The 25,032-nt window shown below is 35.2% G+C and overlaps 3 protein-coding genes and 1 pseudogene across 3 annotated transcripts; 2 read left to right on the top strand and 2 right to left on the bottom strand.

Moving 5' to 3' along the window:
• Positions 1–1,367: 1,367 nt before the first annotated feature.
• LOC143565221 (protein MET1, chloroplastic-like) lies at positions 1,368–5,871 on the top strand. Its single transcript, XM_077052256.1, has 7 exons — positions 1,368–2,217; positions 3,301–3,407; positions 4,164–4,258; positions 4,353–4,429; positions 5,078–5,198; positions 5,515–5,574; positions 5,667–5,871. The coding sequence occupies exons 1-7, from the start codon at positions 1,439–1,441 to the stop codon at positions 5,805–5,807; spliced, it is 1,380 nt and encodes a 459-aa protein (XP_076908371.1). The 5' UTR covers positions 1,368–1,438; the 3' UTR covers positions 5,808–5,871.
• A 386-nt stretch (positions 5,872–6,257) lies between these two features.
• LOC143565220 (beta-amyrin 28-monooxygenase-like) lies at positions 6,258–11,893 on the bottom strand. Its single transcript, XM_077052255.1, has 5 exons — positions 11,694–11,893; positions 11,025–11,317; positions 7,380–7,736; positions 6,938–7,125; positions 6,258–6,581 (listed from the first exon to the last, which is right to left on the bottom strand). The coding sequence occupies exons 1-5, from the start codon at positions 11,891–11,893 to the stop codon at positions 6,282–6,284; spliced, it is 1,338 nt and encodes a 445-aa protein (XP_076908370.1). The 3' UTR covers positions 6,258–6,281.
• Positions 11,894–17,144: 5,251 nt separating this feature from the next.
• LOC143565236 (uncharacterized) lies at positions 17,145–19,793 on the top strand (annotated as a pseudogene).
• Positions 19,794–20,913: 1,120 nt separating this feature from the next.
• Positions 20,914–22,170, bottom strand: LOC143565219 (uncharacterized). The gene is made up of 2 exons (XM_077052254.1): positions 21,836–22,170; positions 20,914–21,061 (listed from the first exon to the last, which is right to left on the bottom strand). Exons 1-2 carry the CDS (start codon positions 22,162–22,164, stop codon positions 21,001–21,003), a joined length of 390 nt encoding a protein of 129 aa, XP_076908369.1. The 5' UTR covers positions 22,165–22,170; the 3' UTR covers positions 20,914–21,000.
• Positions 22,171–25,032: the final 2,862 nt, after the last annotated feature.

Genomic DNA, 25,032 nt, shown 5'->3' with positions numbered 1-25,032 from the left:
TTAGTAATATATATATTTTAAATGTCAAGTTTTAAAAGAAAATAATTAAATTTTAAATCATAAAAAGAATCGGATCAGAAAACGGGTACCTGGGTCGGGTCGGATTCGGGCAGATGTCACACCGGTCATCACCACCACCCGCTGGCCACTGCCGCCACCACCCACCGCTTGTCACAACCACCTATCTACCCATCGCCAAGAATCATCCCTCCCAGCTCCCACCCATCGCCACCGCCGCTCACCACTGCCACAACACACCACCACCACCATTACTACTCGCAGCCCACCATCACCACCCGCCGTTACTCACCGCCATTTTTATTTTAATCCGGTTTCTTTTAGCCTACCAAACAATAGAAACTACTAAATCATTTTATTCCCGTATAATAACTAAACATCTCAATAAACGCTTTTGGGGGCGGGAGTGCTTGATCGCTGGGCTTTCCTTTTCCTCAACCAATTCGGTTGCCTATATGACTCCTACTCTTATTGATGAATGTGGGTGTTGATACCTCTTCCAGTCTTCTTTTTCATGCCCACCAGGCCAAAGAAAAGTCAAATGAGCGAGGAAGGTGAGCGGGCATTCATTCTTTCAGCGGGGGTTGCTAATGCTAATACCAGAGGAGAGTAGTTCCCCAGCGACGATAGGTGATATCTGTGACCAGCCCCGGCCCCGGATCACATCCTTCACCAGCTCCTAACCTTGAAAGTCTTACTGTACCGTCAACTCCAACTGTCCTTCTTAGATGGTATCCTCTCTGTCCTTCCCCTTTCCCCGACTCGAGAACCCCTGAAGCGCACTGGAAGCATCTCAAAAGAGAGAAGTCAAATATCGTAGGCTTTAGATAAGATTCCCTAGTAGATAGTTAAGCTAAGAGAGTGCTCCGGAAGAGCTAATGTGACTTTTGATTAGAGTAGGGGTCGTGAGAGAGCAGAGCGTACCGCCCTGCCATAGTCGCGAGTCTGTTTATAGTCGCGACTGTTGTCATAGTCAACAAGGTTGAAAACTTCCAGGAAAAAACTTCGAATTGGGAGGGCGATCCTCCCGGTGAACTGACCGTACCCCAAACCGACACAGGTGGCTTATCGAAGCACTACTTGATAAGATCAGTAATAAAAAGAAAGACCTGCCCTTTCGGTGAAATTGCTTTCTTCTCTTACGATATTTCTCGACAATAAAATGGTAATTCATCCATTCCATATCATCATCCATTTCATTACTCATAGGAAATAGACTAGAATAACTCATTTATAGAAAGATAAAACAGATCCTATTCTTAATACTAGACTTGTTATCCACACATGACCTGACACGTCTCTTCAGATAACTGAATTCCCAGAGCCAATAACAACCACTGATCACTCAACTGTAATCTTTCTTCTTCTTCTTCCCAAATGACCACTTTCATCTCCAAACTGCACACACATTTCAACCACCATGTCAACTGCTTCCAACACCTACCCATCTCTCTGTTCTTCACCACCACTACCAAGAACCACCTTAACCAAACAACCCACAACTACCCTTTTCAAGATTCCCAAAAAGCTTCAACCTTTATTAAGTTTAGGCCACCCGGGTGCCCGAAAACACTCGTTCTTGATCGTTCAGGCCCAAAATGGGCCTGAACGATCGCCCGCAGAGGAAACCTTATCTTTAACAACTACCCATTTCAAGTATCCCAAAAAGCTTCAACCTTTAGGACACACGGGTGCCCGAAATCACTCGGGCTTGATCGTTCGGGCTCATTTTAGGCCCGAACGATCGTCCGCAGAGGAAACCTTATCTTTCTCAACTACCCATTTCAAGAATCCCAAAAAGCTTCTACCTTTAATAAGTTTAGGCCATTCTGGTGCCCGAAAACACTCGGGCTTTATCGTTCGGGCCGAAAATGGGCCCGAACAATCGCAAAGTGTTAAAACCTTATCTTTAACAACTACCCATTTCAAGATTCCCACAAAGGTTCAACCTTTAGTAAGTTTAGGCCACCCGGGTGCCCGAAAACACTCATTCTTGATCGTTCGGGCCGAAAATGGGCCCGGAGAGGCGCAGACAGAGGAAGAGAAGTATGAAGAGTATGAGGTGGAGATTGAGCAGCCTTATGGGTTGAAGTTTGCTAAGGGGAGAGATGGTGGGACCTACATTGATGCAATTGCACCTGGAGGGTCTGCTGATAAGACTAATAGGTTTACTGTTGGGGATAAAGTTTTGGCCACCAGGTATTTGGTGAAATGGTTAAGTTACTTGAGATGAAAGTTTGTGTTAGTATGCTGATTTTAATATTTTATGCAGTTGGTTTTATGATTTTTTAACATTTTGTTGATAATTGACTGGATGTGAAACTAAGGTTGTAAGCGAACCGAGTGTCTGGTGGGAAGTTCGTTTATGTTTGTCTGTTTGATAAATGAACGAACATGAACAGAGGCTGTGTTAGCTTATTTGTGTTCGTGAATAGTCGGTAATGTGTTCGTTTAGATTCGTTCATTCATTTGCGTTTCTTATACGTGCGTCCGCTTACATTCGTTTGTGTCCATTAGTATCTATTAGTGTGTCTGTGTTTGTTAACAAAATTAATGAACGAACATGGACAGGAAATTTTGCTTGGTAAAGTTTTCATTAACCGTCCATTTGTTGGACAAAAGCTTAACGAAAGAACACGAATCAGGTCTCGTTCGGTGCGGTTCATTTACAACCTTACTAGAAACCATTAAAGGTGTACAAAGGTGTTTTTTTTTTTTTTTTTGCAAAACTGGTTCGGGTTTTAAACAGAACCCGGTTGGTCAACAGGTTATATTAACCAGTTCGGATTATAAACCAGTTTAGTAGGAAAAATGTTTAAACCTATTAAATCTATTCGTTTCGGGTTATAAACCAGTCTGGGGCAAAAAAAAAAGACTTTTACAAATCGGGCCTGGTCCAAAACCGGTTTCAGTGAATACGACTACGAACTGGCGGGTTGGGCCGGGTCCAAACCGGTTATGCCCAAACCATTTATGGTGAAGTGGGCCCGTTCAGACACCAGTTACCGGGCCCAGACCGTTTGTTTGTACATCTCTAGAAACCATTGAATCTCTTACTATAAATGCTGTTTTGGCCTTTAAGAGCATATTGTTAACATGTGGATTGAATGCTAATATAGACATTATATATTTTGGTAACCGTGAGAACCTGTTACCAGAAAACTCACGGGACGTTCGGGACCCTACCAATACACAAATGTTGTTCAAGAATCTTTTTTCTAGTATTTACTTTTGAAAAATGGATGTTGAAAAAAGTGGTAACCGAGTGCTAAAATGTTGCAGTGCGATGTTTGGAACAGAGGTATGGCCTGCAGCCGAATACGGAAGAACAATGTACAACATTCGCCAACGAATGGGGCCTTTGTACATGAAAATGCAAAAAAGATATGGTTAGTTCACAATTTACTCTTTAGTATTATAGGCTTGAAATGAAACGAACGCTCATGAATTGTTTGGCAGGAAGTTTGTTTATGCTCGTTTATTTAATAAAACATGAACAAAATATTTTTGTTTATTTGTTTAAACAAACGAACAAATGTTTCGTTCCTTCATTTATGCTTGATTATTTATGTTTGTTCGTGATGCTCTTTTAAGTTTTAATAAATACGTAAGTAGCTATATTTTCTATAAATATAAATATAAATATTAAAGGGGCTCTTTTTTTAATATATATATGTGTGTGTGTGTATGTGTTTATATATACTTGGTTATATTTGGTCAATTATGTAATTTGCGTTCGTTTATGTTCGTCTGTGTTCGTTTACGTTCGTGAACTATTCGTTTAGGTTTAAAAGAATGAGCATGAATGAACATGAACATGCCCGTTTTCTTAATGAATGAACATGAACACAAAAATTGTTCGATTATATGTTCGGTTAAAGTTAAACGAACAAACATGAACATGCCCCCTTTCGTGTTCGTTCGGTTCGTTTACAGGCTTAAATGTTTATTCAAGACAACTTATTTCACTCACAATTAACAAGCAGTTTCGATGAGTAATCATAAATTTTAAACACTCTCAAAACAGCTTATTTATGTATCAAAACACCATCTTAAACATTTGTAACTAACAAACTGTAGTCATTTTTTTAAAAAAGATACAAACTTTGTTTTTTTTTTTTGAATTTATGTGATATGGTGTGTAGGGAAGAGGGAGGATGCGGGTGAGCTAACCGAAAAGGAGATCATTCGGGCCGAGAGAAATTCAGGCGTCGTTAGCAGTCAAATTAGAGAAATCCAAGTAAGTTTCCATGCCCAAAGTTATACTAAACCATGCACATTTTAATGTTTTGTTGCTAAAATTGTTTTGTGTTTTATATATTTTTTTTACTTAGATGCAAAATTACTTGAGGAAGAAGGAACAAAAGGAAACTCGAGCACGAGATCTTCGTGAAGGCTTGCAGCTTTACAAGTATATAACCTTTGAAATAACGGGAAAAGTTAAAATGCAAAGGGAGACAAAAACCCCCTAAAAAAATTCAAAAAGAAAAAAATAATAAAAAACCATAACTCAAAATATAAATAGAAAGCAAAAAAAATTAGAAAAACAAAAATGTTTCCCCCGTCATTCCCGTTCCAAAAAAAAGTCGAGAAAAAAGACACAATCAATAACAAAAAGAAAATAAAAAACACAATGATAAATAAAAAAAAGACACAATAGATCGCAAAATATAACACAATGCTGAACAAAATATAACACAATGTTGGGTAATGTAACACAATATAAAAAAAAAAGACACAACGTCAAGGAAAAAAGACATAATCAATGACAAAAATAAACAAAAAACACAATGATAAATAAAAATTGTGTCCTTTTTTTTGAGAACGAGGAAGACAGTGGAAACATTTTTGTGTTTTTACTTTTTTCTTTGATTTTATTAAATTTTGAGTTATGATTTTTTAATTAATTTTTCATTATTTTTTAACTACAAATCCTTCTCATTTTTGTCCCCCTTTGTAGATAACTTAGATCCTTGAAACAACACTTTAAATAAGCTGTTTTCTATAAGCGATTTTAAGGGTCATTTTTATATGATTATATTTCTTGATACTGTGTTAGGAGTGGAAAGTATGATGATGCATTGGAAAGGTTCGAGTCGGTTTTGGGGTCAAAACCGGAGGCTAATGAAGCCTCGGTAGCAAGTTACAATGTTGCATGCTGCTATTCTAAGCTTAATCAGGTATGATACTATTAGTTACATGCTGGCAGTTCTGACTTATTTACTAATGACTGAGTTGATTCGGACGGGCCATATATTCTCTATAACGGGTCATATGTGCAAGGTAAAAAAAAGTTTAGCTGAAAACAAAACAAGTCAAATAAGTTGAGAGTTTGCGCAAATAATATACTTTTTGTAATAAAAACTTCCATACTAATTCTTTTTTTGTCAAAATTTAAAATGAAACTGGAAAAAAAAAACTATTTTGGGTCGATCAGGCCCTGCCTGTTCCGACCTGTTAACAAGAAGTTAGCTCATTTTAATATGCAAATGACAGACACAAGCAGGACTTTCTGCTCTAAAAGATGCATTGCAAGCGGGATATGAAGATTTCAAGGTACTCGACTACTCGAAAACTGTTATTTTTATTTTTTAAGTAGTTAATACCTCATGTTAACAAGCTTTTAACAATTACTGATAACAATGCAGCGTATCCGTACTGACCCTGATCTAGAGAACTTAAGGAAATCTGAGGAGTTTGATCCCCTGATTAAACAATTTGACGAGTCATTTATCAACGAGAACGCGTTAAATGCCATTAAATCATTGTTTGGATTCAACAAGAAATAAGAGCAACTTGTGTAAGCAAGGATTTACGCGAATCAATCCGTTTTTTGTTTATAGAATATGTTCATCAATCTTTAATGAAGATGAACAAGTATAATATATTTTTTCATAATTCTTGCATTTATACATAGCCAATGTGTGAAACCGATATATACTTGATCAGGCCGTCTGGGATGGGGAGGCAAGGAGGTAGACCACCTTAGGCCCGATCATCCTAGAGGCACGGAAATTTAAAAAAGAATTATATATTTGTATATTTATAAATAAAGCTGTATTAGGCCCAATCAAAAGTTTTGTTTAAACAATACTCAATAAGTCAGGCCTAAAATCCAAATCATATATGATACTCAATTACTTTTTATACATGAGTTATCGAATTTACATTTTACTTAAGACTTGAGTTTATACTCAATAAGTCAGGCCCAATATTTTTTAATGATTCTCGGAGACGACCTTGAGTTACTTGATAGAAAAGCTTCAAACTTTATGTGGATGGAGTCGAATCGGGAGTCCTTTTACGGGTGTAGCCAAAGGATCGTACTCGATTTTCTCATCAGGAATTAGTAGGTCCCATGAAAACTTAGTCACAATGTTGTGTAGGAACACGAGTATTTGCACACGCGCTAGCTCTTTCCCTAAACACATCCTGGGCCCGCCTCCGAATGGGACATAGGCGAACGGTGTGGGGCCCGTTCCTTCAAATCTTGAAGGATCAAATTTTGTAGCATTTGGGAAGTTATCTTCTTCCTTATGTGTCATGGCTGCACTCCACATTATCTAGCATTTACAACATGAACACACAATATTCAAATGCGTTTTAAAAAGTTGCATACTTGTATGCAGGGCTGTCCCCGAGAATCGTGAAAATTTTTTGGGCCAAAGAAGAAAAAAATTTAGGCCTTAAATTAGTTGAGTAATTGAGTTTAAACACTAAGAATACATTTTTTTTTCATATATATATATATATATATATAAAATAAAATGCGGGCCTATTGGGGGTGTTGGGTCAGTTGACCACCCGACCCTGCCTCATAGCTGCCTCTGCTTGTATGGATTAAATGTGGGTTTGGACCACTTTCAACCCCTTTGGCCCATTTCATATAAAAACCAAATCAACCCGTAAAATGGTTTACCTTCCATCCTTTGGGGATTGTATAACCCGCATACTCAAAATCCACGAGGGCCTCCCGAAAAGCTCCAATCACGGGTGGATTATATCTAAGTACTTCGCATACTACATTCCATGAGTATCTCATCTTCTGTATGTCCTCCCACTTTAGCGCTTCACCGGGCGCTTTTCCCTCCAAAATGCCCATTTGTTCTAATAACATTAATACAAAAACCATCATTAATCCCTTATATGGATTCAAAAACTTGGAATATATATATATATATATATATAAATATATTGTGTGTGCGTGTGTGTGTATAGACAAAATATGAGAGAACTCATTCTTCGTGAAAGAACTACAGAACTCCATACTACATATATGCAGTAATATATACTGTAAATACGTGTGTGTGCACATATACATATATTTACACACACATGTATAAATGTATAGAAAAAACGACCTTTTAACACGTTTTTGTAAACGTCGTGGTGTTCTCCAAGAATCTTCATGAGTAATGTTATGGAGACAGCCGAAGTGTCGTGTCCAGCGAAGAGTAGCAACAATATGTTATTTGCAATCTCCATTTCTGATAAAAACCGACCGTTTTCATCAGAAGATCGAAGCAAGTGTGACAAAAGATCTTCAAAAGATGATGCATTTTGTTGTTTTATTTCCAGCTTCCTTTGGTTGATGAGCATGATTAGTTGTTTTTTAATAGCGAATGCTGCTCTTTTACCGCGGTAAAACCTTGTCCCTGGGATATCGATAGGCAACGACCCGATCCCTTTTAGGAAAGTGTTGAACAAAGATCCGAGTTTTGCAACATGGGTTGGGTCGTCGAGGCTTATAACTAGACGGCATGCAAGCTCGAATAGGTATGGTTTCACCGTGTCGAAAACTTTCAACCTCACTCCTACCTACATAACAACAAATAACCAAAATAAATGGAGCATCTAACGACAATGAACCCATGAAAATAAATAAATAAATAATAATTCCTGGACCAGTCATTGTAAATGACATAGAGTATGAATATCAGATTATCAATACACCTAGGCCTGTCCAAACCGCTCGGAAAATGCTCGCTCGTTTTTTCTCGATTGTAAGCCTATCGCTCTGCTTGGTTCGGTTTGTAAACAAGCAAAGGCCTGCTCGGTTCGGTTCAAATATTTTTAATATATTATATATATAATTATATATGAAAAAATATATAAATATATAGACAACACACATAAAATATAAGTATACAATTTTTAAAACTCTTTTAAATTTTTCCTAATCTGTCAATTTTATAGTTTTATTAGTTCGATTCAAGTTTTCAGAATACTAAAAGTTTGTTTACATGTTCATCATATCTCACTTTAAATTTTTTATTCATACAAATTTACAACCTATTACACATTTATCTAAAAACTACTAATTTGTTTACAAAATATATTATTTACATTATTCAAACTTGTTTCTTATTGAAAATTTTAAAGTGAAAAAAAAATAAAAAATGCTCGAAATCGCTCGATGTTCGATTGAAAAATGCTCGATTCGATTTTGACTCATTTCGTTTTTCGTTCTATTCGAATTTCAGCCATTCGATTCGGTTATAAACGAGCCAAGTAGCGAGCAAGCCTTCGCTCGGTTCGGCTCGGCTCGTGAACAGCCACTAGATTTGTAGAGTCCATTAACCATTTAAGTACACAAATTGGGCTGAAATAATATGACCCTTTGGAGCTTGGTTAAATAGTCAAAAGGTAAATAATGACCTATTTTTTTAGTGCTCGTTCTAGTCATTCGAAATTTCGAAGACGGCCCTGATACTTTTCGATTAATTCATGTTAGTTGTTTAAATGAAGACAATTATAATGTAACTAAAAAAAGCTAGTATTATAATTGAAACAAATCTATCTTTGGATTCTTTGTTACATTTTTGGCATATATGTTGTAGCATTCATTACTATACCTTTTGTGTCTAAAGAAATAATAAATTTAACCTTTTAATCTCTTTTAAGTTAAAACGAGCCAAGCTCAGGCCGGGCTCGTATCGTTAACAATACCTTCCCATTGATTTTGAATATGGAGACGAGTTACGACATCCATGGCGCCAACGTAACGATTAGATAACGCATCAGGACCTAGACACGGTAACATCAACTTCCTCAACCGTTTCGCTTCATGTCCGCGGCTCGTGTTCAAGCATTTACCGAACAACGATCCGATCGCTTCTGGCAACCACGACACCACCAGCTTGTTCTCATTCCCGAAAACAAACTTGTTCCCCTCCGGCCCACAAAAGACGACCATACGGTGGCCGAGCAACGATGTTTTAAAAACCGGCGTACCTAGGGGTGCGCATGAAACCGAAGAAAACTAAATAACTCAAACTGATGTAATTGAACCGAAACAAAAACCAACGGATTGGTTTTATGTTTTTGCATAAACGGGCTTTCGGTTTGGTTTCAGTTTTGCGTGTATATAAAGCCGAAAAATCGAACAGAACCAAACGTATAGATTTTCATTTGTTATTCTAATTTAAAGTAATTTTAATAATTCAATACATTATTAAATCCAAATATTTTAGCACAAATGTATAATAATCAAATAAACTATTAACTAAAAAAAAAATTGGGCCTAGATTCATTAGTTTTACCAACTTTTTTTGGGCCCAAATTTGTAAGCCCAAATTGCAAAACCGAAAGCGGACGCTTATTAAAAACTCAAAGGCTGAAATTTCGGATTTTGGCTACGTTTTTGCCAAAAACCGAATCAGACCCACCCCTAGCCGTACCTCACGATTCTATCTCTTACGAATTTCTCTGGGGTTCCATTTGTTTGTGCACGAATGAACTCTAAAGTTTCAACTAAAACTGGCCATCCAAAGCCTCCAGGTGGGAGATTGTTAGCAGTTACTGGTTTTTTCCGGTGGATATGAACGAAGAAGCATGTGACGATGAACACAAAGAAAAATGAAAGCAACATGCCAACCATTGGCACCATGAAGCTAGCCAGAATTTAACTATTTATTAAACAAGTTTTTTAACCTATGTGAATTGCCGGAATTGGAATCAAATGTTAAGAAGAAGATGTTGGATACTTGGATAATACATAGGATTAGATGAGATGTCAACATCTTGATGTTAGAAGATATATTTAGATAATATTGAATTGTAATGTTTAGTTATGTTTATAACTTGTTACAACATGTTTGGCACTTATTATATAAAGTGGTTAGACGGGTCGTGTTCAAGTTTAATGGTTCAATCCGTACATATATATAAAATTCTTTCAAAGGTTGGACAACTCAGTGAGCATAGATTTCTTTTTCTCTCGACAATGGTAATAGATGACACCATTTGCTCCTCACTCGCACCAAGTATGACATCTCGTGTTCTCCATACATCGACCACATACCTTACTAAAGGCGCAAATATTGTTATTGGGTTTATACAGATGCATTGACACCCCCCACCCCACCTTATAACTAATTATGCACAAATAATATGCAACATATATCTTAAATATTTATAAACGAAACCTTTAAAAGTTTTTCGGTTGCTCCCTACATTCTCTCAAGCCACTAGATTGCTTTATTTGTAGATGGATGCTTCTCATGTATTTGACCCGAATTCACAGGTAAAAAAAATAAATGGGTCATGGAACTCACCAAACACAGATAACTTTTAAACCGGATTATAACATCTCATTTATTTGTGAAACCCTTTTATTATCAAATCCTAAGTATATTATTAACTTTTTTACAATAAATAAAATTAAAATCCAAAAATATATATAAATATTAGAAACAAATAATGTAAAACAACTCATAATACGAAGGATAAAAGCTAGTAAATAATAATGCAATCTATAAAATAATCACGCTACCAAAGTTAATAATCACACCACCTATATCTGATCCATTCCACTAAGTTAATAGTCCTTTGTATTTAATCAATTTTTTATAAAAGTAATAATTTTTTTCATTAAAAAATGTAAAGCAATATTTTTTATAAAAGTAATATTTTTTTATAAAAGTATTATTTTTTCATAAAAGTACTATTACAATACTATAGTAGATACTAGTAAAGCAATAAAGGTGCAAAATTTAAAATGTTACCTTCCCATTGATTTTGGACATGAACACGAGTTACCAAATCCATAACAATAGCATAACGATTCGATAAAGCATCAGGACCAACATATGGTAACATCATCTTCCTCAACCATTTTGCTTCGTCTCCGCGGCATGTATTCAAGCATTTACCAAACAACGATCTGACCGTTTTTGGCCACCACGACGCCACTAGCTTATTCTCGTTCCCGAACAAAAACTTGTTCCCCTCTGGCCCACAGAATACGGCCATATGCTCACCACGCAACGATGTTTTGAAAACTAGAGGACTGCCGTACCTAGGGGTGTGCAAGAAAGCGACAAAGTTATATAACTGAATTGAAACAAAAACGAACGGATTTGTTTTATGCTTTTGTAAAAACTGAATTTTGGTTTGATTTCAGTTTTGGTGAGAAATAAAACCAAAAAACGGAACCGAACTTATAGATTTTCAATTTTTATTTCTAAATTCTAAGGGATTTGTAATAATTTAATATATAGATAAACCCAAATATTTTAGGACAAACGTATAATAACAAAATAAATTAATAACTAAAAAACAAAATTAGGCCTGCATTCATATTCTTTTGAATTTGTTTTATCTAAAAACCAAACAAAACAATTGTTAAAAACTCAAAAGCGAACCGAACCGACCCATGCACACTCCAGCCATACCTCTCGATTCTCTCTCTTACGAATTTATCCGCGGCTCCATCTCTTTGTGAACGGAGGAAGTCTAAGGTTTCACCTAAAACTGGCCATCCAAAGCTTCCAGGTGGGAGATTGTTAGCGGTTGCTTGTTTTTTCCGGTGGATTTGGATCAAGAAGTATATGATGATGAATAGAAATAAAAAGGCTAGCAATATGGTGGCCATTGATTAATGATGTGTAGTTCATCATGGTTTAGATATTTATTTGTAAATAAGTTCTAGGCTTATGTGAATTGGAATCTAATGATGAAAAGAAGAAGGATCTTGTGTAATTTTAATTGGATTAGATGAAAGGTCAACATCTTGATCATTGACTTTTGGTTTTGATCTGTTAGATAATGGAAACTACTGATTATCAGCGCGTATCCGGCGCTGGTTATTTGTGTGGAGCCAGTTACGTGACATGCGCTAAGTTAAGCATGTAACAAGCCCGATACACGTAACTGGCTGTGCATGGGAAAATGGCACCAGAACGCATGTAATGACATTTAAACATGTGTAACCGACACTTGTACATAACGGATGCTAAACACGCATAACCAGATATATATGAAGTTATGCTGTTATGGTATCATACATTATATTTGACATATGTTAAAATTTATTCTTTTAACACTGTTTGATGTTAATTATATATTTGTCATTGTGTTGGTGGCCGAGTGATAGATATAAAGTCTCTTAAACTATTATACACACAAAAATCTTGGATTTGTGTCCCGAAAAGTAAAAGATTTTTTTCTTAAAAAAACAGAATGTTGACTATATATTCAAAATATCAATGGAGATTGATTTATATGTTACAAGCGATGGAAAACAAATAATAACTTTTACATATCCATCGAGTTTTTCAACTTTTGAGAAAATAGTAGCAAGAAGATTATCATTGTTTATATTAGAAAAAATCTTCCTTAATGAACTATATGTCGAGTGGCTTTATACCAATCAAGATAAAAATAACAACTTAATAATGAATTGACAACCCGAAGTTATAGATTATCACTTTAATCTATTTATTGATTTAACTAACCAATATGATATATAAAAAAGGTTATTTATCACATAATACTTTAAAACAAACATATATATATACATATATATATATATTTACTTTAACATATTATATTTGAATATATATATATATATATATATATATATATATATATTTTTCATGAAAAAGATATAAAAACATAAGCAGATGCAATTTCTAGGAACATATAACATCTCCAATTTTTGTCAACCTAGGAGTTAGAAATCATACCATTGACTAACCGTTTACTTTGTCACTCTCAACATATATTAAAATATATATTTAAAAAATCAAAGTATTACATCTAACTAAATTTATATTACATATTACTCCAAACACAAATCATGAAAGCAACATAATACGTACCATAGTTATCGTAATCGTCTACTTAAAAATGATAATGTGTTATATACTAGTAATTACATAGTAATATAGTATGATATAGGGATCACAATGAGACAGATATACATAATCCAAGCCATACGTCTGATTTAAATAATCATCTCATATCTGGTTATAAAACCGTATTTCCTGGTTCTAAAACTGTATTTCATAGTTATGAATGACAATGAAACCTCAACTTGATATGAATACCCGGCATCCGAAACATATGGGACGATATAGGGCTGGTAATCGGGCATGAAATTGGGTATGTGATTACTTTTGATTTTTTTAATTTTTTTATTATTTTTATTATTTTCTTTTGCAGATATGCAGCTGCCGGCATGGAGTTGATGATATACGCTTACCCGATCTGATTATCCGAAAACATATACTCGTTTACTCGATTATATACCTGACATGATTTTCTTTCCTTTTTTTTTTGAAAGATCAGTAAGAAGTTATTCAATTTAAAAATAATTTAAATACAAGTCTCTGCTTAAAAAAATTATATATAAAAATATAAGCAGATGCAATTTCTATATAAATAACATCTTACATTTTTTTGTCAACATCACATGAAAAAGTTAAAATAGGACCTAAAACTTGTACCAAAAAATCATATCATTGACTTAAACCTCTCAAGATAAAAGATAAATTTAAAAAAGAAACTATTTTAACTAATCATATTCAAATTAGTTTATTTCTGTCAAAATACAAACCATGCATGCAAGCAACACCATATAATTCAACTTTCAACTACTTATCCTAGTTATTGCTATCATCTACCTTAAAATAGATTATTTGTTAATATCAATTTAATTGTGCAAGGTAGGGATGACGATAAGACGGATACAAATAATCCTCGTGTTTCACATCTGGTTGTAAAACCACATCACATACCCAACCAATACCCATGAGTGTCAATAATTACTCATTAGTTTTGTTGAAAATTACCAATTGAAATTCTTGTATACATCTTACTATGTAAAATTTATATAATTTTATTAGTTAAGAAAATTAGAAATATAAAAATAAAGTTAGGTGAATTAGTGACTATTCTATTACTAAGAGCAAATAGAAAATATATGGATATTTAAGTAAACTTGTATGTGTGTTTTGAGTAATTTTAACGATTCATCAATACTTTATTCATTCCATATCCTATAATTTAAACTAATCTCATACATCATGAAATGGTTCATGCATGTTTGTTGCCGGCAGAAACAAAGATAAGGTCTGAATGTTTTGGATTCGTTGCGATCACCGGGTGTGATTTTTAATATATATTTATAATAAACATATAAAAATATAAATTTATGCAATTTCCAAAAAATTAAATAAAAAAAATTTAATGAGAATTATTGAGTGGAGTACACTTATCTTTGGGTCCACTCATACCCAATAGTCAAACTACTTTACTTCTATTTTGTCATACCCATTGACTTTTAAGTGGTTGACTCTTAAATTTCCTTTTCCACTACTACAACCACCTACTCCAAATCAATCATCCTCTGCCGCTTGTACATCATGCATCAAAGCCAGTACACTCCCTTGGATTAAGCAAAAAAGTTCTAAAATAATTAAGGCTGAGGGGTGTGGGGGGCTCTAACGGGGGCGTGAGTGGGGGCTCCAGCCAATAATATTGTGACGTGTGGCAGAGAGAGAAACTGGATAAGGTGGGTGTTGGAGCCCCCGCTGGAGCCCCTGGCCCTGGTGTGAAGGGGCTCCAGCGGATTTTTTTTTAGTTTTTTATAAATGTATTAAAAAAACGTATTATTAAAAAAACTCATAAATTATTTAAAAAAACACACATTTTTTTTAAAATTCAAATTACAAAAAAAAAAAACATACTAAAAATTAAACAAACAATAATACTTAATAATAACACTAATCTAATACAAGATCATCGGGTCGACTCGCCCACAAATGTTCAACCAACTCATGTCGAAGATCCCCGTGTATCTCACGGCTCTTGATATTTGCTATGTTATGAAGTTTTTGTTGATCACTGGTTGTGGACGGTTGTGGCGGAATGTCACCTTGGTAGTTTTGGCAGATAGCTTTGCCCTCGTCTTCTAACGTCATGTTGTGTAGGATCAGACACGTGTAGACGACGTCCGTTATCCTCTCCCGAGTCCAATAACGTATCGGGTTCACCAGAACATAATATTGTTTTTTTATAGCTCCAAAAGCTCTTTCAATATCTTTTATAGCAGACTCTTGCTTCTTCGTAAAACACTTCCGTTTGTCGGCGATTGGATCTGTAAAAGCTTGAACTAACAAAGCCCATTCGTTGTAAATACCATCGACCAGATAGTACCCGTACTTGAAGAGTTCTCCATTTGCAACAAAAGATTGAGGTGGTTCAACCCCGTCGATAAGGTCGTTGATCAAATTTGACTGATCGATAACATTAAGGTCGTTATTTGACCCAGCAACACCAAAAAAAGCATGCCAAAACCAAAGATCCTGTGACACCGCCGCCTCAAGTATAAGGGTCGGCCCTTCATGATCACCACGGTGGAACTGACCTCGCCAGGCCGTTGGACACATAGCCCATCCAACATGCGTACAATCGATGCTACCTAGCATCCCAGGAAAACCATGTTTTTCTGCGTGCACCTCATATATGCGTTGGATGTCATACATTGTAGGTTTACGCAGATATCTCCGAGCGTAAGTCGATATGACTCCTACGTATAATATATATTACAAAATGTAATAAATATTTAATAAAAAGTAAAATTAATGTTTTTTACCTTGGCAGAAAAAAATGAAGGGATTCACGTGCAACCCTTTTCGACATCTGTAAATACTCATCCAAAGCGTCCGACGAGATGCCGTACGCTAATTGACGGATAGCAGCCGTGCATTTTTGAAGAGGGGTAAAACCGGGGAGACCCCTAGCATCCTCCCTTTGTTGAAAAAAGGGATGCCGTGCCTCTAAATCACTTGCTATACGCATGAACAATTGTCTGCTCATTCGGAAACGAGTTCGAAAATCCGACTCCTCATATACCGGTTGAGGGCTAAAATAATGCCTAAACAAAGTATCGTTAGCACCCGATCGATCACGATCACGAGGTGGTGCTCTAACCCTCGGGAGTCGAGGTTGATGGGCTTGATTTTGCAAGAGCTCGACCACGGTTGCGATCAAAACTCCCCCTACATGAAGAAGCAAATCATCCTCTTCGGAGGAGTCGGAATCAGACAAGTACGACGACATTATTTTTTAAAAAAAAATTGGGAAGATGGGTTGATTTTGGGTTTTATTTTGAAGTTGTGGTGATTGATATGGGTGAAATGGGGTATTTTATAGATGAAATGGGGTATTATATAGGAGTTTGGGATATTATATAAGGGTTTTAAGGTTTTTTTTTAAAAAAAATCTCGAGCTCAACGGCTCTTTTGGGCGGGCCCACCAGCTTTTCCTCTCTCTTCTCCCGCGACCACACTCACGCCTGCCTGGATTTCCGCGCTCGCGCCCCGCTCGCGCCCCGGTGGTGTGGGTTAGCGCCCCGAGGCGCGAGCGGAGGGGCTCTCGCGCCCAGGATTGCGCCCCACACCCCTCAGCCCGAATGTTTTGGATTCGTTGCGATCACCTGGTGTGATTTTTAATATATATTTATAATAAACATATAAAAATATAAATTTATGCAATTTCCAAAAAATTAAATAAAAAAAATTTAATGAGAATTATTGAGTGGAGTACACTTATCTTTGGGTCCACTCATACCCAATAGTCAAACTACTTTACTTCTATTTTGTCATACCCATTGACTTTAAGTGGTTGACTCTTAAATTTCCTTTTCCACTACTACAACCACCTACTCCAAATCAATCATCCTCTGCCGCTTGTACATCATGCATCAAAGCCAGTACACTCCCTTGGATTAAGCAAAAAAGTTCTAAAATAATTAAATAAACCACACATTGTAATCCAATGTATAGTCATTATATTCACCACCACCTTTTACAAACAAACTCAAACCAAAACACACCACAATGACCAAACTCAATTCCATTCCAATCACACCACTCTCAATAATATTATCAATCTTATTAACCCTCAATTCCATTCCAATCACATCATTTTCTTGTCCAATCCAACAAAAACAAGCCCTACTTCAATTCAAGTCCAACCTCATCAATATTTTCAATTCCAATTCCGATCCCAATTCTGACGAATACATTCCATTTCTAGAACTCGACTCATGGAATCCGAAAACCGATTGTTGCACGTGGGACCTTGTCAACTGCACCACAACACGAGACAATATAACAATCGTCACCGAACTCTACTTATCCACAGTGGTCCCATTATTCGAAAATCCAGTTCCAGTGTTTTCTAATATCCTGACCCCCGATTTTCACAATCAGGTCACTAAAACTACTCGATATCTCGATGAACTCGTTATCGGGTGAGGTTCCTAGAGACGGGTTCAGGAACCTCACCCGACTAGTTCATCTCGACATGATGCAAAACAACTTCAACGGCTCCATTCCCGCCAAACTTTTCGGGTTAACAAATTTAAAATATTTGGATATGAGCACTAATTCGCTAGAGGGCGAGCTAGGACCCGGGTTGGGGTTTGTGCGGAATCTTACGACGTTAATGTTAAGTGTGAACCGGTTACAAGGTTCGATTCCTGACCAACTTTTTAAACTCGAAAATCTTAGGGTTCTTGATTTAAGTAACAATAGTTTCGGTGGCGAGTTAAGCTACAAAATTGGTAAGTTAACAAATCTTGAATCTTTTAAGGTAAATGAGAATTTTGTAACGGGAAACGTCCCGGAAGAGATCGGGAAGTTAACGAAGCTACGGGAGCTTTCGCTCGCCAAGAACCAGTTTTCGGGTGGGATTCCGACGATAATCGCAAACCTTAAAAATCTTGAATCACTTGACTTATCTGAAAATATATTTTCTGGTCAAATTCCTGCTAAAGTTGGTGAGCTAGTGAACTTGACTACACTTGATCTTAGAAAGAACAGGTTAACCGGACCGATACCTTCATCGATGCGAAAAATGACTAAATTAGAAACCTTGAGACTCAAGAACAATATGCTGACTGGGATCATCCCATCTTGGTTGTTCAAGATCAAGACTTTAAAGAAACTGTTTCTTGGTGGTAAAGGTAGCAGCTTGATTTGGAACAATAATAATAATATTAATAATAATAATACTAATAAAGGGTATTTCAAGATTCTTCCAAGATGCAACCTAGAACAGATATCCATGTCATCATGTGGAATCTTTGGCCAGATTCCTAAATGCATCTCAACACAAAAAGATTTAGACTTTCTTGACTTAAGTGATAATCAGTTACATGGTAAGTTACCAAATTGGCTTGCAGAGATGAATATTGGAAGCATAATACTCTCAGACAACAAGCTAACCGGAAACCTCCCGCCAAAACTGTTTGAATCGTCAAGTTTATCGATTCTTGCATTGTCAAGAAACAATTTTTCCGGTGAGTTACCGAAGAATTTAGGCAGTGCAAGAGGACTTATGATTCCTTATGTTGTCTGGGAATAATTTTTCCGGGCAGATTCCGGTTTCGATTTCCAAGATTTACCGGCTGCTGCTGTTGGATTTGTCGAGAAACCGCCTTTCAGGCGATAAATTTCCGGTTTTTAAAGATAACCCTCTTCTTGCTTATATTGATTTGTCTTATAATGAGTTTTCGGGTGAGATTCCGACGACTTTTTCGACAGAAACGCAGATTCTTTCGTTGAGTGGGAATCAGTTTTCGGGTGAGTTACCCGGGAATTTGACTAATTTAGTCAACCTGGAACATCTTGATCTGCATGACAATAATATTACTGGAAATAATTTCGAATATCTGATACCACGAATCCCGAGTCTTCAAGTTTTGAGCTTGAGACACAATTCCCTTGAAGGGTTTATCCCGAAAACGATATCGAATCTTACTTCGCTTCAGATTCTTGATCTTTCCGGAAACAAGTTGACCGGAAAGATCTCGCCATAGGTCGGAAACCTCGCGAGAATGATGGAAACACCCGACGTGTTACCATCCGTCGACATTTTCAACTTCTTGATCGAGTTTCAAGACTTGATCCTAAACTGGAAGAACTCGTTTCAAGGGTTATCGAGTCGAAATCTTGATATTTACTCTTTCTTGGACTTGTCGGATAACGAAATCTCGGGTGAGATTCTGGGGAGTTTAGGGAATCTCAAAGGACTAAAGCTTCTCAACATTTCACATAATAAAATCTCCGGGAAGATACCGGCGTCTTTCGGGAATTTAAAAGGGATAGAGAGCTTAGACTTGTCACACAACGAGATCTCGGGTTCGATCCCTCAATCGTTTTCGAAGCTGAATCAGTTATCGATTCTTGATGTGAGCAATAACAAGCTCACGGGTAAGATTCCTACGGGTGGACAAATGAGCACGATGAACGAGTTGAATTATTTTGCGAACAATAGTGGATTATGCGGTATGCAGATTAAAGTGATATGTCCCGAGGATATCCGACCATCGACTGGACAAGAGGTGGATGATGAGGAACTATCGTGGATTTCATGGGAGGCAACTTTGGTCGGTTTTCCAGTCGGGTTATTTTCAACAATCTTGATCATGGGATACTCACTGAATTTTCTACATCTGTTCAAATTTTGGTAAATATGTGCAGCAACATGTAAAATATCAAGAATGTAACTTTAGCAAGAAATCGGGCTTTCGTTTCTGTTTTCGCATAAATTCCCATTTCACTCAAAAGGGTAATTCAGAATATCAAGAAACAGTTAAAATCTTGAACCCGAATACAAAAAGCAACTAACTTGAATATAAACTCATTATGAGACCAAAACCGACCACATCTACAGACGTTTCTAGAAGAAGAGGTGCACCGAACCTTTGCAGTCTGCAAGAAGACTGTTTGTTTTTTACCTTTTGCAGACTGCTAAAATAAACTCCCCAGTTTCTAATTTTAGCAAGAAACCGGCTTTTGTTTATGTTCTCGAATAAATTCCCATTTCACTCAAAAGGATAATTTAGAAAATCAAGAAACATTTAAGTTACAAAACCTGAATACAAAAAGCAACTAACTTGAATATGAAATTTTTTATGGGAACGAGCCGAGCTGAGCCTAAGCTCGAGCCCGGCTTGTGAGTGATTTTTCAGGCTCGAGCTTGGCTCAGTTCCTACTTTTTATTTGTTTATATGTATGTATAAATTATAAAATTATATACAACCACCATATACTGTTTAGTTATTTGTATCATATTTCTATATATAATAACTAATATATATTAAACAAATATTATACAAATAAAAGGCTCACGAGCTGGCTCGAGCTTGGGCTCATTTATTAAACAAGCTTATTTTTAGGCTTGAGCTCGGGCTCAAGCTCGTTTAAGCTCCGCTCGAGCTTTTCCGAGACGATCTCTAGTAATGAGCGGCTGGGCTCGTTTACATCCTAGGACCAAGAACCGAATGCGTGTTTCCTAGTTTCTAACTTTAGCAAGAAACTGGCTTTCGTTTATGTTCTTGCATAAATTCCATTTCACTCAAAATGGCGATTCAGAAAATCTATAAACATACCGCCTTTCCAGAAAACAAAGAGAATCTATAAACAGAATACAAAAATGAACAAACTTTACTGAAATCTTCATTATGAGACCGAGAACGGAATGTTTGGAAAGCTCGTTAATTACATAAATTCTTACATAAGATCGTGGTAGAGCCGGCTTCAAAGAATTACAAAACAAGATCTAAAAATTTAGCTTGGATCTTTGCAGGCCACTCGATATTTATACAAATTTAATAAAGTAAATGGAGTATTGAACTTACAGCCGATCTTTTCTTATCCTATTAACATGGAGATTTTGAAAGAAACGTTACTGAATCGCGCAAAAGCAAGCATTGTTATCATCTTCATTATCTGCATCTCCTGTTTCACTGTCATAAAACATACCAAATAATAAAAGAATCAATTTTCAAACCAATAATCATTTGATCGTTGATAAGAATAATGAGCAATAACAATTTTTCAAACCAATAACATTTGGTCAGTAAACGAACCAAGCGTATATGAACTGTTCGGGGGGAAGTTCTTTATGTTTATTTATTTAATTAAACAATTAAACGAACGAACATGAACACACGTTTTTTTCGTTCATTTATGTTCGTGAACATCCATTTATGCTCATCAAATTTTAGTAAGTACCCAACAAGTTATATTTATATAAATATAAACTTGAAAGAGGCTCATTTAAATTATATTTACTTGCATATTTTTTTGTTGTAAAAAATAAATCATCGTGATGTATTAGACTTGCTCGTTTGTATTCGTTTATATTTGTTCAATTATCTTTTCAAAAATTTGTTTGTTTATGTTTGTTTACATTTGTGAACTATTCGCTTAGGTTTTTTTTGAATGGATTCGCTTAGGTTTTAAATGAACGAACGTGAACAAAAGCACTAGTTCGTCTATATGCTTGTGTTTGATTAAAGTTAAATGAACGAACACGAACAAGCCCCGTTCGTGTTCGTTTGATTCGTTTAAAGTTAACCTAATTCTTTGTTCATTAATTTCTCAAACCATCCTACTATAAAACCAGAGCCTAAAGATTTCTAATTCTTGATGACCAAAAGCAAAATAATAAAAATTTCCACAATAAGTTATTCCAACATTCACAAAAATATAACCAAACAAGGCATGCAGAAACTAACCTTGATTCAAACTCTCTGATATCAACAAGTTCTTTGCCTAAATCATCCACCCATTGCACTTTCTTTCGATCAGTTTTCGATCTCGACTGCGAATCTTCCTTATTCTTCATACAACTTCTAAGAACAACAATCTCAACCTGTGATTCTTGTTTTCCTTCTTCTAAAATCTCATTATCCTTAATATTATTATTACTCTCTTCAACATGATTTTGATCACATGGATCAGTTACAACTGACAACTGAGGGGCATGATGGGCATTTTCCAATTTCAAAGGACCAGAATTGCAAAAACATATGAATGAAGAACAGTGGATCTTAATACTCTTCATTAACTAATCACTCATTTGAAAAAAAAAAACCTTTCACTAACCTATTAACCAAGAAACCATAAAAATCCAAACTTTGATCTTAAATCACTAAAAAAATCAAGGGTTTTGAAAATCTTGAAAATCAAGATTTTATACAAAAGGTGAAAAAAAAAACTAAACTTTTCACTAACCCATTAATCAAGAAACCATAAAAATCCAAACTTGGATCTTAAATCACTAAAATAATTAAGGGTTTTGAAAATCTTGAAAATCAAGATACAAGATTTTATACAAAAGGTGAAAAAAAACTCAACTTTTCACTAACCCATTAATCAAGAAACCATAAAAATCCAAACTTTGATCTTAAATCACTAAAATAATTGAAAATCTTGAAATAAAGATTCAAGATTTATAAAAAAGGTGTAATCTTGGGAGAAAATAATGATCACAAAGATGAAATCAAGGGAAATAATAATTGGGTTTATTGTTAAAAGTATGGAAATTTAAAATGAGACAAGATTCTTTGCAAAAGAAACAAGGTTTGATGCAAAGAATGAAGGAAAGAAGAAAAAGAATACCTCCTAAACAAGACTTTGTTCTCAGAACAAGAATTTATTATCCATAAATCTTTGTGTTTTGAATTACAAATTCTTTTTTAAAGAGATGGGTATAAAAGACAAGACAGTGTTTTGTAATCTTTATCATTTTCTCATCAATGAAAGAGAAAGAACTATTCTTGAAGAATCTTGATTCTTGATTGACCATTTTGCCCTCACTCTTGCAGTTAGTTAGAGAGTAATGGGAATAGTTAAAAACACAATAAGTCTTTTTTTGTTTTTACTCTCTAGTAAATCTTTCTAACAAGAATTTAGGGGTCTTAACGAGCCGAGTTCGGCTCGTTTTGACTTACGTGAGCTTGAGTTCAGTTTGTTTTGAGTTATTTTCTAAGGCTTGAGATGGCTTGTGAGTTGGTTTTTCAAGCTCGGGAACTGCTCAAGCTCGGTTCGATTTTTATTTATTAATTAGTTTATGTGTTTTAATTATTTTTATACACTTTGAGAAAAACCTTAAACGAGTCTAAGCTCGACTCGGGCTCGTGTAGTAGCTTAAACGAGCCAAAGTTCGGCTTGAACTCGACCGTGAAGTGTGAAATTAATACACCGGGCTTGTCAAGGCTTGACAAGCATATACGAGCTTCAGATACAAAGCTTAAGCTCCGTCTCAATAACTAAAACTAGCTTTATATGAGGATCGGACATGGCTCGAGCTCGAAAAACTCTATTCGTTTTGAACCTTTTTTCCGATCCAATTTCAAATAGCTCGCAAGCAGTTTAGTTCGTTTGAGGCAAAGTTAAAGTGCTAAGACCCAAACTAAACATGATACTCATTCTACAATTAAATATGGTCTATGAATGAATCATAACAGACAAAACTGAAAATAAATGAAAAGGAGTGATGACTGGAGTGAGCTGTCAAATAAATTATATAAAATTAGTCAAAAAGTTTGGAAAAGGGTACTAAGAAAAAGCCATCAAGTTGTTAGTTTCATATGCAAAATCCAATCTTTATTAACTGTTTTTAAGTTACAATATACAGTAGTGTCAAACTTCCACATGTAACTGTCATGAATCACTGTTTTTTTAATATTGTTTTTGCTCTTTTCATGGGTATTTTTGCCTTTTTGCTAAAGAAACTTTTCACTATTGATAAAAACTAAATGTGTTATATTGGGCTTCATATGAAGTCATTCCTTTTTATAAAATTACAAAATTATTATTTTTTTCTTTTAAACTGATACACTAGTTTATATTTATTCTTTTAACTTGATGAATCAAGCCAGCCCATGGGCCAACGAAATAAAAATAGAGCTTCAGATTCACACTTATTTAGGGCATCCAAATTAAAAAAAAGTGTTATATATATTTATTAGTCTGGTGATAAGCTTGTGTGTTGCTAACTTGGAGATCTCGAGTTCAGGACTTATTATTGTTTTTTTATGTTTTTGTTTTTGTTTTTGTTTTTTTTGAAACAATTGTCATAAAAGGGCCACAAAATAACATTTCGATTTAGGTCTTCAAAATCGTTGAGCCGGTCCTGGATGGGATTACTCCTACTCTGTAAGCAATTTTTTTTATTAATAAAGCTATATGACATCTTTAATTTCTTATTTATTTCAATCATCAGGTTGAAAAATTCTAGATTAATATGAAAGAAATTTGTGCATTACAACCACCATATTTATGTAAAGCATGTAAACCCAAAATTGCTAAGGTCGTGCGATGTTTATGAAAATCACATAACCAACAAAAATATAAGTTTTCTGAAAATGAAAATAATTAGTGGTATCATGCAATTAAATTTCATGTGTGGTATATTACAAAAATCATGTATTCAAGATTGCCAACAATATTACTAAATGTCAAGAGTATGATGAAGGTATCTCAGTATTGCAATTTTGAATGAATATTGGTGTAAAGAAAAAAAATGACATTTATATCTGGCTACTTTGTTATATAAAATACGACATGTAGATCTGATTACAACATTAACAAATTACCACCTGAAGAATAAAAATCAAGTTGACCTCAATCCATAAGAAAACCTAATTAAATTTAAGTCTCCCTTCCGATTAAGTGAAGCTCGGGTTTATACTCAGGCCCGTTTATTAAACAAACTTATAGACTTGTTTATGACCAAGTTGATTTATTTACGTGTTCTTTTATGTGCAAGAAAGGTTTTGAGGGTGGACCCACTTATTTATGTGTTTTCTATATTTAAATTGATACTAGATCCTTCAATTACTATTTATGTTTTTTTTTAATTTATATATCTGATATATTAGAAAAATATTATCTATTATTAATAAGCTGTGGAAATTACCTTTTGTTC

The sequence above is a fragment of the Bidens hawaiensis genome, unplaced genomic scaffold (assembly GCF_021521415.1).
Source record: "Bidens hawaiensis isolate Kalapana, Puna unplaced genomic scaffold, B.hawaiensis_p1.1 tig00022310_1, whole genome shotgun sequence".
NCBI lineage: Eukaryota > Viridiplantae > Streptophyta > Magnoliopsida > Asterales > Asteraceae > Bidens > Bidens hawaiensis.
The sequence above is the reverse complement of the archived record's forward strand: the minus strand, read 5'-3'. Positions and strand labels throughout refer to the sequence as shown.